Genomic DNA, 13,497 nt, shown 5'->3' with positions numbered 1-13,497 from the left:
AAAGATACGCATACATTACATTAGTTCATCTATTGGAAAGCATATCTGCAGTGTTGGTTTCAATAATTTATTTATTCTAACGTCCTTTGTATAATTTATTTGTATCGTACGATAAGTTTTCCTATATACAAGGTAACGTTAAGGTATGAAAACGCATCGAAGATCTTTTAATATAGGATGTTACAATTTATGTTAATCTGTAAAAAGAATAAATCACATTAGAATCTTCACTAAATTTGGCGAGAAGTTATCGATATAACATAACGACATTACTGTAATTTAGATACGCTTTTTTTCTAGAATATGTACACACTCTTACGTCGCATGTTTCCATCTGTTAACACGTTGCAAGGGCAAACCTCCGTTATTCCAGATACAGTACATCACTGCAACTCCTGCTGCCATAGCACCTGCAATGCCAGCTTTCCTGATCCCAGCTAAAAATCAACATACATTACTTTATTGTAATAAATATAATTTATGCATAGTAGACAGATACTTTTTTGGGAGTAGGTAGAAATTATCGTTTATTACGATTTTTTTTTTTTTTTTTTAAGCATGATACCATGGTTTATACCTGGCGATCTAAAAACCGTAGCACTTGTAGCAGCTGCAGCTACTGTATTCAAGCTGTCATCAGTTCCTCTAAGCCAAGTTAGGCCTATTCCAGCACAAGTGTACATTATCATTATTACACCGAGCGAATTCGCCATACTGGCGCCTCCCTTCATAACATGGTTAATTAATCTGGAAAGAAATAATAAAGCAATATATAATTTTTAGGGTCATCAAACAACACTAATGCAAAAAAAAAAAAAAATTAAGACTTACTGTGTTCTTCTGAGTTTGCCAGTCTCGCCGGCAATGGACGTCGCTTTAATGCCTCTGTATAAACCCGATGCACCGCCAAGTCCTGCGCCCGCTATGCAGGCAGCTCCAATTTGACTAAAAGCTAACTCAAAGCGGCCTCTTTGCTTCACAGCACCTTCGGGAAATATGAACTCTGGCTGAGTGACCGGCAGGTAAGATGGATCGAAATTTAAATATGGACTGAGTGAGGCCAAGCCTTGTTGCGAGGTGACTGAAAAATATCATTAAAAAAATTAATATACTATAAGCGATGTAAAATACCAATCGATCATTTTATGTGCTCCTTACGGCAGTTTTTACGTAACTTAAAAGATCATTTTTATTCTTTTATAAAAGGAATACAGACATATATTTCATCAGCTTAGATCAATGTGATATACATACATATATACGCTCGGTAGTCTTATAATTATAAATGTCATTGACGTTTAAAAAAAGGATTTGCGATGTAGACTTGCGGGTGCGTTGGACAGGTTAGAAACCCGCATCGTTGCCGATTTAAACAATAGGCAACTAATCATTCATGATGTAATTTTAAGAGTCATGTAGTCATGTTACAGTCGAAGCTCAATTTATCAATCAAGCATTCGTTGCTTAGAAAAAAGAAAAAGAGAGGCTTACAAGATCGCGGCGAAAAGACGGTCCCGCTTTAAAAGTATCCGTGAGATCTTCTTTCTCACCTGGTATGTTAGTATTGTTGTACATTCCATTGTCGGCGTCGGCCTTCCCAGGGCGTAAATCTATCATTTCTATATGAAAATTCGAAAACTGCGGTAACTCCGTTGAGACACGAGACTCCAACCACGGACTCCACGGAGAACAGCTAGGTAGACCTCCGTCACGAAAAGATATGCGGCCATGTCGCTACGTAGTAATGGAGTGGGTTCAGCAAACAACTATTTAGTGAGCTCTTACATCCGATTGGAATATTAAAATCTGAAAGTATTCATTAATCAGATGCAAGAGCTCACTGAGCGATTGTTTGTTGAACGCAAAATGGCCGCAGTAATATGAATTTCATAAATTTAATTTCTCGAGAATAAAAACTGGAGATCGTTATACTCATTTAATTAAATAATTCTGTTGTTTCACGACGTTTCGATGCCATTGACGATCTTTGCAGTTTAGGAAAGTTTTGGTATCTCGATAGAAAGCTGGAAGGAAAAATAGGAATTTGAAGTAAATGTGATATAGTTTAAAAGTGGTTTTAAAAGTGGTGGCGGATCTTTTTGAAATATTCCACTTTATTGTTGATAGTGTAGATCTCGCCTAGTTGCAATACATACTTGTCCAAAAGTAGTATCACTACTTTGTTTTATGTACAGCGCTTTATTTAATTACCTTAATTTGTTTGTTTCACTTTACTTTTTGCCCTCCACTTTCATCTCACTACTCGTCGTTCAGTCTTGTCATAATATAGTACTTATGAAGCAGCACGGTGCACACGCAAAAATCCTTTAAACTCCTAAATCCCATTCACCTTTTTTTTTAATATAAACGCGAGATTTTATTATCTTCGTATATATTATCATCTTATTAAGTAAAACCGTCGAAACATTTTTACGTTTAATCGAGAGCGCAAAAGTATTTTCCGCGTTAAAACTCATCGGTGCTTCTACAAGCAGTAGTACATCTAAATATATATATTTGTCTTTTTAAGATTATTGTTAAAGTTAAATTGAAATATTCAAATGTTCATCAAAAGAACAAAGCATTCTTCAAATTTAGTACGTTCATTAATTGAGCTATACGTTTTGATGTTGATGCTTTATTTTATTCCATTTAACGTATTAATTTCTTTTATACCTAAAAAAATTGCACTATTTTTAAAATCTAATTTAAATGTGTATGCTTATTCCAAGTAAAGCGCAATTTTAACATTAACGAGTGAAGCGCGTGCTCCTTCATACTATTCTGATACACTCACGCATACATACCTAGGGCTATACAAACAACTGCTATTACTTCACAGTACAATTTAATAAAAAGAATTCGAGTACGAATGTAACGGAAACATCGATGTATTATTTTTAAGTGTGATATACAAAGGCATATCGTATCGCGATAATTACAGTTTGGAAATTATTTCACTTTAAAAAAAAAAAAAGAGAATCAATTAAAAAAAAATATAAAAAAAAAAAATTGCGCTTTCTGCATATAATCCGTATAACGTAGCCTGTTACAAGAAACTGCAACTTCAATACGCGGATATCATAATGTAAACTCAACATTATACATATATCGATCAAAACTTCTCTCATTTTCATTCAATATTACAATGCTTACGAAAAAATCAAACGCTCCCCGCTGCCGACCAAGAGCGGAGCGGCATAGATAAGATGCAGATCTCGCGAATAGACTACGTCGATTCGCGCTTATTAGAGAGTATTTGCTCTTGTGAAACGGAGCACGTTGCTTCGAAATTATTATCCACCCTGTATCATTTTAAACCACCCTGCGATACGTATTAAGGTATATTTTTGTTACTCCTAACATGTGTCACAGCCCCTGCGGCTATAGAACACAAAGTATAACTACCATAGATTTTCGATAAGACATTCTTAATTTTATTAAAATCAAGAATCGCATAAAAAAAAAAATTAGTTTAACGATTTAAAAAAAAAAAAAAAAGGGGGGGGAGAAAGAAGAAAGGAAACCTTACGAAACTCGGCTTACATGCTGAGATAACCGCGGGCCTGACTTCGTCTACGGCCGACGAGGTATGCGATCAGTACGATTACCACCATGCCTGCCAATGCACAGCCTACAGTTATGGGAACGATATCGGGTGTATCGAATGAGCAATCCTTGGCTAAAAAAAAAAAAGGGAAAAGGGATAAATGAGTTTTGTACGCACATTATAAAAAAAAAAAAAAAAAAAAGTATATAGCGTTACGTACGACAAGATAAAAAAAATCGGCTAATTACCTAGGCCAAATATAGTATTGTTATCACTTCGGAAAGCCTGGAACTGCAAATTGGTTACTTTTAGGAAACCCTCGGTTAAATTAGTACCCTGATCAAACAAGTTCAGCTTCTGTTCCTTGTAACATCTATACGAGTTGCTTAATCCAGTTTGGAATTGTGGCGTAGCGGTCACCAGAGTCACCGTTTTATCTGCAGAAAGGTAAAAATTTGATCCAGAGGGAAAAATTACAATTAAAGTGTAAATAATTTACATAATACTTACTTGAGTTATCATTCGGGAACTCCTCGGCCGCTAAAGAGATCTCAAAGTGATGAATAGTGTAATCTTTTCCCGTCTCATTCTTTAAGAAATGAATCTCGAAGTTATTTGTGGCGGTCTTGTTCGGCGAATGCCACCACAACGTTAGATTTTGCTCGGTTTTACCACAAGTTCCAGTCACGGTACCGTTGCTAGGTATGTCCAGCACTCTGTAACTCGACTGTAAGTAAAATAAAAATTAATAATGGCATCGATCGTAATATTTCAATACAATTACGATAATCGTAACTTTCGGCAATACTTTTATTAAATAATATTCATATAATATCGTGAGTTTTAGAGTTTTTACCATGTTATTAGCATTGATGTAAGAAATGTTAAGCTGCCCAGCCATTTGAATAAGAATGCAGACTGTGTTGTTCTCCTTAACTTGCCATTTTCCAGTGCTTGGTGGAGGAACTGGTGTTGTCGGCGCTGGCGTTGTAGGAATAGACGTTGTGGTAATCTCTGTAGTCGTAGACGGTTTCTGCGTAGTTATAGGTGAAGTAGTCGTTGACGTTGAAGTTGTAGACGATGGATCAATAGGTTTTGATGCATTCGGTTTTTCGGTGGAATTATGTGTCGGCTCATCCTTATTTGAAGGTGTTAGATTGAGTTTTGTTTCTACATTCGATTCAGGTTGACCGGGTTGAATTATTGACGAAGGATTTGCAAGTTCTTTGTTTTCAGCAGGATTAACAGCAGCACTCGCACTATTAGTTGCGACATTCCTCGGGCTGCCAGCTATTAAAATTATACACCGATTACAATTTTGCATCATTCACGTCCCTAAAGATTTTTTTAAAAACTTCGGTAAGTTCAGAAGCTCTCAAAAGCCAGATATCCTAAATATATATCACTAAATTTTTTTTTTCGTACATTATTAACTAAATATTTCATGTATTTTTTTTTTTTTTTCTTTTAATTTTATACATTTATTATTTATGCTACCAATCGTTTCGGGCAGATCGTACGGAGAAAAAGAGAAACAAAGAGAAACAAAGGGGAACAAAGTTCATAGCGAGAAAAACAGAGATAAACTTTGTCGTAATTGCGGCAACTAATTATTGTATTTTGAGCTCAGCGGCGATACAGGATACGTACAAAAGATAATAGCGCAGCTGATTAAATCTGAGAGATTCTTTTTTCAAACGCGATAATCCTTATCGCGCAACATAATACGTGCGTCCTCCTACTCGGGAACACCACGCAATGTCTCACGCGTATGCGGAGTGACCGTTTTGTTTCGAACCGCGTAATCGTCCGTGTCGAATCGACAAGGCGTGCGATGACGCGACGCTCTGCAACGCGAGTGCAGCCGTACTTAATTTACCGTCGTCACAACATCGAGGAAGATCTCGGCCGCCTCCTCATCATGGCGTTTATTTTTCCTCCTCCGACTATGCGAAGTGCGTAATCAATTCCCTCGAAACAACCCGCAATCGTCGCCTCTTAGAGATGCGGGAGGTTCCCTGCCGTTCTCTCGTTCCCCTCTCGCCGAGGCGAGATTGCGAGGTACAAAGAACGGCGACGACAACGGGGCGCGAAATCGCCGACGTCGCCGTGAACTGCGATCTCGACGCGGCCAGCTGTCCGCGTCGCGCGGAGGCTGCGAGACCGCGAATTGCATCGCGGATTTATTACCTGACACGATCGTCGCGGCCCAGCAGAGGAGTAGCAGGGGTCTCAGCATGACGTTGAACGTTCTAGGAAGTCGTGTCGCGACACTACGATCAACTACGATACGTTCGTGCAAGCGGATCGGCGCGGTCCAGGAAAATGAGGAGACCCATGGGGCACCGGAGCCTGCTGCCATCTGCCTCGGTAGCGGCATCTGCGGCAGATAGAAAGACAAATAGCGGCACATTCAAACTTAAGAATAAAATAAAAAAAATAGAACTTGACCGAATTAACAAAGGCTCCCGTGCTGGAATCACATGAAAAGATTTATTCGTGAAATAATTAAGAAAGAGTTGCCGTTGTAACAAAATCAATTTAGCAAAATTGCTCTTTTTTTTTTAATATTTATATATATCAACGAAATATCTTTTGTTAAAATTATTGACAAACTATTTTCTGACGCCTTCAACGTTAGTTTGCAATAAGTCATTCACACAATCTGTCATTTCCAAAATTACACGACGTGTCGGTATGTATGTACAACGGATTTTCATGGTATTTACATAAAAATGGCTTAGATGACATGCTATTTATAATTTTACAAAGTTTAGGGCACGAAAATGTAGTGGGAAACATCGTTAGTGTCTTCCATAACTTTAGATTGAAGCAGCTTAATCTCGAGCCTCAACTTTTCCCTCTCCATCTCCTGCTTCTTTATTTCGTTCGAGTAACAATTAATTTGCAATTTTAATTTGTCCTTTTTCAATTTAAGCATCTCGGTCTCGTGATACAGCTTTCCTTTCTCAGCGCGTAGCACTGCCAGCTGCTCTTGAAGCAGTTGATGGCTCGTCTCATCAGATAATACAGCCTCAGACGTTTCCATGTCCGGCTTCATCGTCGAGACCGGTTTGGTCGTCATGTTCGTCTCACTCTCGGGTCCGCTCTCGGGTTCCGTTTCCATAGAAGTTCCCTCCTTCATGATCCAGATTCTCGAATCTGTCTCTTGAAAGCTACTGGAAGACTTCGGCGAATGTTCAAGTATTAAAGAGTCGGCTTGTGACTTATGGTTGGGAGAAGTAGACGTTTCCTTCGTGATTTTCTCGATGGTGGTGGTAGAAGTAATCGTCTCTATATCTAGAACTGACGTATGCAAAATTTTTTTTGAGGACTCTATTGCGTAATCAAATCATAAATTATTATAAAAATCAAGTTACCACGTGGCTTCGGCGACTGGCTGTCGTCCACCGTATGTGACAGATGGTTGCTGCAGTAGTTGTGGAATTCTTTCTCGTCGACGAAAACAGAACCGTCTGTGTTAACGATAGATTCGACTATCACCGACGGATCGCCGTTCTCCATTACCAGCTCGCCAACTATTTCCTCGTCGACCGCTATTATATCGCCTTCGTTGTCCGCACTCAATAATTCACCCTCATTCGTATCGATCTCACCGACTACCTCTTTCTGCGTCAATTGGTCGCTGTAAGAATCTTCGCCGTCGTTTCCCTCGCTCACTTCTAATTCCGTCGGCAACCCCTTAAAAATACCCCGAAAATATTATTTCATTTATATCGTAATAATGTAAAGATAATAAATGTCTTACATCTTGGCCCCAAGCTGATTCTTGCTCTTTTTTCATTCTCTTTATGGTTTGCGCTATTTCATCCTCGGACTCGGAATATATCTTTCTATTACCACCTCTAGCCTGCATTTTTTCAATATTGCGAATCTTTTCAAATAGTTGATACGCACGTTCCGGAGTGATATCTTTCTTCTGCTTGTTAGCCGCTGCTATGTTAAATAAATCTTTCGATCGCAGTATCTTGTTGGTGCGTAATCGCACGTATTCTTTCAATCTTTTACGATCGATATGCAACTGCATGAGATCTTGTACTTCTTGTTTAATTTCGCCACAAAGCTTTCTTTCTTGAGGCAGTCTTTTAAATAGATCCTACGTCGAAAAACACAAATTCTGTAATCTAGCATATTATATTCATATTATATTAAGTATTAAAATATGTTAATAATAAACGGGTTAACGTCGGACGTAATATTTTTTTATTGTCGCTAAGAGATTCGAAATATCACGAGGTAAAATAAATTATTAAAATATACCTCTGAGATTTCGTGATTGTGTTCATTATTGACACTAGTTACTTCCAACTTTGTCCCGTCTTTAGACGCCCTCACCATAATATGAGCGGGACAATTCGTTCGTATAGATCTATAAAACACATGTAACGAACAAACGTTAATATTATATAGAGCGTTTCATAGTAAACGAACACGTTCGGGAGTAGAATTTATCGAGACAAGAAGAACATTCATAAATCGTTTAAAAAAAATTTTAGACTTACTGAGATTGTCTTCTACCGGCGCCACGTGGAAGAAATTTTTGGCCACCGTAAATGCACGCATACTTGACGGAATAATACTTCAATCGTTCACTGATCGGTCGAGCAGTTTTCATATGAGCCCCGCTTACGGTTCTGCTATCTCGTCTCCAGTAATGCACCAAGGTATGTTTCGAAACTCTATCCAATTTCTGTTCCAGTTCTTCATAGCTGTCAAACATCTCCCCCAGGCGGAAAGACACGTCGTCGATGTCTCCAATGCTCGCATCCATTGTAAAGGCTGCAGCTAACAATCTGTAACTGTCGGAAATAGAAATAGGAGGCTAGTTGTCGAGCCTGAATAAAAAATCCATAATTACGTTTCCATACACGCGAATTTACCGTCATTGTGACGCGTAATTAATCGGCTTCGAGAGAGATCCTCAAAGGTTTTTAAGAACTTTAGCTTGAATTTTATAATACCAAAGTTAAGAAAATTAAAATTAAAGCTAGACGCCGGTTAGCCCGAAGTGTAGTCGTCACGATGGTATTACTGTCGTCGTCGTCGTCGTCGCTCGATTGATCCGACCGGGCGACCGTTGGTGTGGGCATCGGCATCCTTCACCGGGAGTCAGCTGCCAGGGTCCGGCGGAGTCGAGATGGGGTTAGGTTTGTCTTGTTGACGATTGGCGTGACAGAAGCCACGTCGGGAACCGTGAACACAGACAGAGCGAAGTTGCTTGGCGGGAACCGGGCGAGCAGGCGACCGGGCCTTTTCCGCGGCAGATCCGCAGCGGCGCGACGGTGACGGCCGACGATTCGTCGAAAGGAGAATACGTACCGCGACGATCAAGTTGCCACATTTTCAAAGGGAGCGCAGCGTACAATCCAGATTTTCCCAGGTGACCGGGTCCAGGGCAGAGTCTGCAGGCACAGGATGTCCGTTGGATGTCCCGCGACGTCTTTTGAGCCTCCGCGTCTCGCTGGAACCTCAAGCGCGATCGCAAACCGAGGGAAGCTTTCGGAACGCGCGATGCGGCCTGTGAAATTGTTATCGCTCGTCGTATCGCGGCGAAGTTGCGGAAACCGTTCGAAAAAAATCTGAATGAAGTAATTACGAAATATAGAGGTAATTGTAATTGTTAAGTATTGTATAGGAAAGAGAATTCTTCGATCTAACGCGGGTACTCGCGGACTTGGGTGTTTGAGGCTCAAAAACTTTGGATCAAAAGGAATGCTTGGTGATTTTCGACAGGTTATCATCTTCTAGGAACCAATTCCACCTTTTTGGTAACTTTATCCGTCAGGCAAACCTGTATCTGTCTTTGGATCGACTGTTTTTGTAGGTAACTTTAGACAATTGCATGCTTGGCTGATGAATAAAGTTATGAAAAAGTCGGAATCATGGGCCCTTTATCTTTCTTCCCAGGTGAAGCGAAGCTAATCCATTGTCCGTCGAAGTCAAAGGAACCGAAATGATCTGCTCTAGGTGGCCTAGGTCCGTTCCCGCGTGAGAAAGTCCTAGCAAGTGCAATTTATCATGGTCGCGGTTTGCGAACGGGAGCCAAAGGAGAGTGGTCGATAACGTCGCATCGCCGCAACGCGCCCCGCACAAACACAACAGCGTCCAGCCTATGATATCGACGGCAGCATTAGCAGCAGCATCAAGAACACCAAGAACTTCAGATCGCCCGACTCGGGCCTGGTTCCAGAAACCCTTGATCGCTCGTGATCGCTCAGCCTGCTCCTGCTCGTTTCTATTCTCAGTTCTTCTTGCCTTCGTCGCGCCTATTGTCCCGCTTGCCCGCCTCGAGGTAGTCCAGGTGCTGGTCGTTTCGAGAAAAGCCTGTCGGCTACCCGGACGCGTGTGGCTTCTTCGCTAGTAGGGTGGGCACTCCGATGCTTGTGTCGATTACGCTAGCTGACGGCGACGACGCACGTGTCCAGGCGCCTCAAGCTCGCGAGGCCCGCACGGAAAACTCGACGGAAACTCGCGCGGCGACGGGGACGACGTTCTCAGGCAATCTCGGACTCCACGGGATCTCCTATGTGCCACCTGCGCGCGGACGCCGCACGATCACGCTTTGGGGACACTCCTGGACCCGTCGCGATCCGCCCCGACAATCATGGACGTTGACTGCCCGATCGTGAGCCTGAAACGATCCAGCAGCGCGCCGATGATTAACGAGATTAGCGCGACCATGTCCATCACCACGCCGTCGACATCGTCATCGAGGTAAGATCGAAACCGTCTGCCTTCTTATTCGAAAGCGCGGATCTATATTCTCGGTTCTATATTGAATTGTTTTTAAACTAATGTTTTATCATTTGCAGGGACGCTGTGTCTAACTTTAATATATTTGCTAATTCAACTCGCCTACGACGCTTTAGTACCAGTGTAAGATTATTATTGTATTTAATTTCTTACTTCTTATTATTAAGATCGATTAAAAATTATACACACTTTCTTTGTTACTTCATTAACGAAATATAAAATATAGCATTTATTTTCTATTTTAATAATTTTTTGTTTTAAATTAATTTTTGCGATTAATGTAAAAAATGTTAAATAACGTTTTATCTCATAATTTTTTTTTCGATATTCTAGACGATTTAACACTCGTAGCGATCCGTATCTCATTTAATCTTTTTTGTTTTTAGAGCCCTGGTAATGTTCCTAGATTAACCCCGCGCGTTAGTCAGTTAAGACAGGAAGAATGCGTGGACGTTGCTGGCCGAGAAGCGGCACACGAAAAAGAAATTCATAGTGCCATGCAAATATCGCAATCGTGGGAGGATCTCACTTTGGAGGCAGAAGGATTGTCTTTTAAAGATTCAGAGTCGCCCACGCAACATCTTAACAAAATGGAACGACCGAAAAGGCCGCTGGATCCACTAAGTCTAAATTTATCTATCACCGGATCGCCGCTGTGTTCTTCACCCTCTCCTACAAGATCCGGATTCAATCAAAGACAGTGTTACTCTCCCGGTATGCACATTTGGAAGAGTAATTTGTCTCCTAGTCCTACAAGAAAGGCATTTGCCACAAGGTAAAACTCGTTTACGATACTAAATTTATCTCGCTACAATTTTTGTATTCTTTACTAATTTTTTTTTTTTGTTTAAATACAGGCGCAGTTTGAGTCCTATCGCGATAAGGCCAAGCTGCTTAGGGCCAGTTAAAAGAAAATTTGAATTAGATGAAGCTGGAATGGATCACAATTTGCAGCCACCCGCGAAACGCACTTCCAGCTTATTAACGTCAGCTATATCCAGGTAATGTATATTTTTATAATAATTTTCTGCATAATTTAATTTTTTTTTAAGATTTTAACGTCACTTAATTACGAAATTAATAATCTTTTTAAATGTAAAAAATCGATAATATACAGTGTATCCCACGGCAACCGATCGGCGACGAAGTGAGCGAAGACGTGCGTTAATATACGTGCGTCGAGTAAACGCTCGTTTATACATATCCGTTCCGTATTCGTATCTACTGTCGAAAGTGTCCATTTACTATAAACACTTTGCACGTTTGTATTTTTATAATACATGTAGAATATTTTTTTCACAGATTAGAAACGTTATCCAGCCCGCTCCCAGGAACTATCAGTTCTGTGGGCACGCCGGAATCGTTATCGAGCGCAGATTCACCTAGTTTTTCTTTCCGGCCGGTGGACAGTCCGTCGCCTGTTCGCGTGGGCCCGAATAGCGACAGTGATTCCTTATCGGATGCAAGCAATCAAAGCAAATCGATGGATCACGTCCGTGTCGACCAAATCAGCCAGGACAGCCACAGATGAACGCAAGAAATAGTCGAACACGTAAAAGTTTAAAGATTCGATACGTCACACGATTCTTCTCCGCATATCGATGCAAAGAAGACGACATTTGTGTTTCACGCGGAATCCGACAGTCGCGAGCATATCCTTTTCGTCAGTCTTGTCAGTTGACCAAAAGACAGTTATGTGACATGAATTGCTTGGAACTTTTAGTGCAAGTGCGGCATAACGTTTAGAAGAAAGGCAACTTTAAATACACATCTCTAATACTTCGATGTACGAATAAGCATAGCGCCAACAGTGTTCTCTCCCCTTAATTGTCCTAACCACACATATCGGCGGAAAGCGTTTTACATGCCCTCGTAATCGTATCGTTCCATTAGATTTATTCCAGAATGGAGTATTTATACCCTCCAACTGGAATAACTCTTTTCTGTTTTTTTTTCTTTCCTTAAGTAGCTATATACAATTCTGTATGTATCGATTAATGTATACACGATAGTGTCCCCTTCCAGCTATATTTGTTCTACTCATTCTATTCAACGACCCTTGTTATCTATTTTTAATGCGTTTGATAAGTGATATTTTAGACTTCGGGTGTTTCCGCTCGATGACCTCTAACGTGCGTAATTTATAACTAAAATTATTTGTTCGATTAATCAAAGATGCGTTTCACTTAACTGCATTAAGAGATTCTGAAGTTTCCCGCAAAAAAACGTATTTAATGTGGTGAATCACGTAACGCGAGAGTAAAAACGAGACGAAAATACTCGAATCTTTCAAACATGCCTTTCAGTAACTTGTAGGAAAGCAGTGAGAATATATTGCGTGTCCTCACGCTTGAGATCAACGGTATCTTTTCTGTGCGGGGGAGAATTCATAAACCGTCTGTTTCTCCCAGTTTTCGACTGTCAGTTTGCCAAAAAGCATATTTGCGGCCGAGTGAAACTCGAGTACCAGCATGCATCGAGCGTTAACGTAATATGTACATATACACAAAAATGTCGCTATAATTCATGAAGTAATGATCTTATTCTACATATAAAAATAATATATAGACACGTTTGTTCTAGGTTTCTACGTATAATATCGCGCAAACGACTCTATTTCTCTCTCAGAGCTTTCTTTTATTAATGATGTCGTAGACTGTTGAATTTTTCCTTAAACCAAAGCATAAGTATTAACTCGTACATTTAACAGTTTCCATTATCCTTTCTGCTTTCATCAGTCGAAGCGAAATTAAGCTCGTCTTTGAGTCTCTAATATCTTGCACTTATCTAAAACGGTATATTAAAAAATATTATCTCTAGCTTTTGCGTTTTACATAAATATATATAAATAGAAAAATGCATCTTATTTACATATATCTATATGAAGTGTCGGATTTCGTAGAGAGAGAAAGAGACTCGATTGGCGGTGCCACGAGAATCTGATTGTGCCAGAAAATATGATTAGTAATACGTGCAGAAAGGATCGTTCTGATCTTGTATGCGTTTAGCATGTATCTTTCGAACTTCCGCTCGCCTGTTAATAAACCTAATGATAGTTCACTGTCAACGTTTCATTTTGCGCGACGTGTCGCTGTTACTTTTGTACGTGGATATTGCTAAGAATTGTTGCAAATCGATCAGCGAGGGATTTTAGCACCGTCTTGTGACGCTCG

General features: G+C 40.2%; 4 protein-coding genes across 9 annotated transcripts; 1 reads left to right on the top strand and 3 right to left on the bottom strand.

Annotated features, from left to right (window-relative positions):
* Positions 1 to 82: 82 nt before the first annotated feature.
* On the bottom strand, positions 83 to 1,726 carry Tim23 (translocase of inner mitochondrial membrane 23). 2 transcript variants are annotated; one of them, XM_070654129.1, is made up of 5 exons: positions 1,551 to 1,726; positions 832 to 1,081; positions 578 to 747; positions 314 to 437; positions 83 to 197 (listed from the first exon to the last, which is right to left on the bottom strand). In XM_070654129.1, the coding sequence occupies exons 1-4, from the start codon at positions 1,615 to 1,617 to the stop codon at positions 316 to 318; spliced, it is 609 nt and encodes a 202-aa protein (XP_070510230.1). In that variant the 5' UTR covers positions 1,618 to 1,726; the 3' UTR covers positions 83 to 197; positions 314 to 315. The 2 variants fall into 2 exon arrangements, with proteins under 2 accessions (XP_070510230.1, XP_070510229.1); XM_070654128.1 differs by having other exon boundaries at positions 320 to 437; positions 1,551 to 1,725.
* Positions 1,727 to 2,094: 368 nt separating this feature from the next.
* On the bottom strand, positions 2,095 to 5,927 carry Lamp1 (lysosome-associated membrane glycoprotein 1). Its single transcript, XM_070654091.1, has 5 exons — positions 5,741 to 5,927; positions 4,407 to 4,840; positions 4,061 to 4,277; positions 3,799 to 3,987; positions 2,095 to 3,682 (listed from the first exon to the last, which is right to left on the bottom strand). Exons 1-5 carry the CDS (start codon positions 5,910 to 5,912, stop codon positions 3,543 to 3,545), a joined length of 1,152 nt encoding a protein of 383 aa, XP_070510192.1. The 5' UTR covers positions 5,913 to 5,927; the 3' UTR covers positions 2,095 to 3,542.
* A 94-nt stretch (positions 5,928 to 6,021) lies between these two features.
* Positions 6,022 to 9,032, bottom strand: LOC139101156 (ecotropic viral integration site 5 ortholog). Of its 4 annotated transcripts, none has more exons than XM_070654070.1 (6): positions 8,891 to 9,032; positions 8,074 to 8,364; positions 7,832 to 7,940; positions 7,320 to 7,667; positions 6,931 to 7,252; positions 6,022 to 6,856 (listed from the first exon to the last, which is right to left on the bottom strand). In XM_070654070.1, the coding sequence occupies exons 2-6, from the start codon at positions 8,340 to 8,342 to the stop codon at positions 6,324 to 6,326; spliced, it is 1,581 nt and encodes a 526-aa protein (XP_070510171.1). In that variant the 5' UTR covers positions 8,343 to 8,364; positions 8,891 to 9,032; the 3' UTR covers positions 6,022 to 6,323. The 4 variants fall into 4 exon arrangements, with proteins under 4 accessions (XP_070510171.1, XP_070510168.1, XP_070510169.1 ...); XM_070654067.1 differs by having other exon boundaries at positions 8,074 to 8,370; positions 8,891 to 9,006; XM_070654068.1 differs by lacking the exon at positions 8,891 to 9,032 and adding an exon at positions 8,604 to 8,759 and having other exon boundaries at positions 8,074 to 8,370.
* A 52-nt stretch (positions 9,033 to 9,084) lies between these two features.
* On the top strand, positions 9,085 to 13,384 carry LOC139101171 (PABIR family member 2). Of its 2 annotated transcripts, XM_070654110.1 has the most exons (7): positions 9,085 to 9,178; positions 9,305 to 9,391; positions 9,479 to 10,285; positions 10,384 to 10,447; positions 10,711 to 11,099; positions 11,182 to 11,325; positions 11,627 to 13,384. In XM_070654110.1, the coding sequence occupies exons 3-7, from the start codon at positions 10,176 to 10,178 to the stop codon at positions 11,853 to 11,855; spliced, it is 936 nt and encodes a 311-aa protein (XP_070510211.1). In that variant the 5' UTR covers positions 9,085 to 9,178; positions 9,305 to 9,391; positions 9,479 to 10,175; the 3' UTR covers positions 11,856 to 13,384. The 2 variants fall into 2 exon arrangements, with proteins under 2 accessions (XP_070510211.1, XP_070510212.1); XM_070654111.1 differs by lacking the exon at positions 9,085 to 9,178 and having other exon boundaries at positions 9,307 to 9,395.
* Positions 13,385 to 13,497: the final 113 nt, after the last annotated feature.

Source organism: Cardiocondyla obscurior, linkage group LG03, assembly GCF_019399895.1.
Source record: "Cardiocondyla obscurior isolate alpha-2009 linkage group LG03, Cobs3.1, whole genome shotgun sequence".
Lineage (NCBI taxonomy): Eukaryota > Metazoa > Arthropoda > Insecta > Hymenoptera > Formicidae > Cardiocondyla > Cardiocondyla obscurior.
Note: the sequence above shows the minus strand (reverse complement) of the source record. Positions and strands in the feature narration are given on the sequence as shown.

Coding starts and splice junctions, on each gene's coding strand:
- Tim23 (XM_070654128.1), bottom strand. CDS start 1,617: ATGATAGATTTACGCCCTGGGAAGGCCGACGCCGACAATGGAATGTAC. Junction 1,082..1,550: donor CAACAATACTAACATACCAG/GTGAGAAAGAAG, acceptor GATATTTTTCAG/TCACCTCGCAACAAGGCTTG. Junction 438..577: donor TACGGTTTTTAGATCGCCAG/GTATAAACCATG, acceptor GTTGATTTTTAG/CTGGGATCAGGAAAGCTGGC.
- Lamp1 (XM_070654091.1), bottom strand. CDS start 5,912: ATGGCAGCAGGCTCCGGTGCCCCATGGGTCTCCTCATTTTCCTGGACC. Junction 3,988..4,060: donor GTTCCCGAATGATAACTCAA/GTAAGTATTATG, acceptor ACCTTTCTGCAG/ATAAAACGGTGACTCTGGTG. Junction 3,683..3,798: donor CAATACTATATTTGGCCTAG/GTAATTAGCCGA, acceptor TTTTTTTTTTAG/CCAAGGATTGCTCATTCGAT.
- LOC139101156 (XM_070654070.1), bottom strand. CDS start 8,342: ATGGATGCGAGCATTGGAGACATCGACGACGTGTCTTTCCGCCTGGGG. Junction 7,668..7,831: donor ACAATCACGAAATCTCAGAG/GTATATTTTAAT, acceptor TTTTCGACGTAG/GATCTATTTAAAAGACTGCC. Junction 7,253..7,319: donor AATCAGCTTGGGGCCAAGAT/GTAAGACATTTA, acceptor GGTATTTTTAAG/GGGTTGCCGACGGAATTAGA.
- LOC139101171 (XM_070654110.1), top strand. CDS start 10,176: ATGGACGTTGACTGCCCGATCGTGAGCCTGAAACGATCCAGCAGCGCG. Junction 10,286..10,383: donor CCGTCGACATCGTCATCGAG/GTAAGATCGAAA, acceptor TATCATTTGCAG/GGACGCTGTGTCTAACTTTA. Junction 10,448..10,710: donor TACGACGCTTTAGTACCAGT/GTAAGATTATTA, acceptor TTTTGTTTTTAG/AGCCCTGGTAATGTTCCTAG.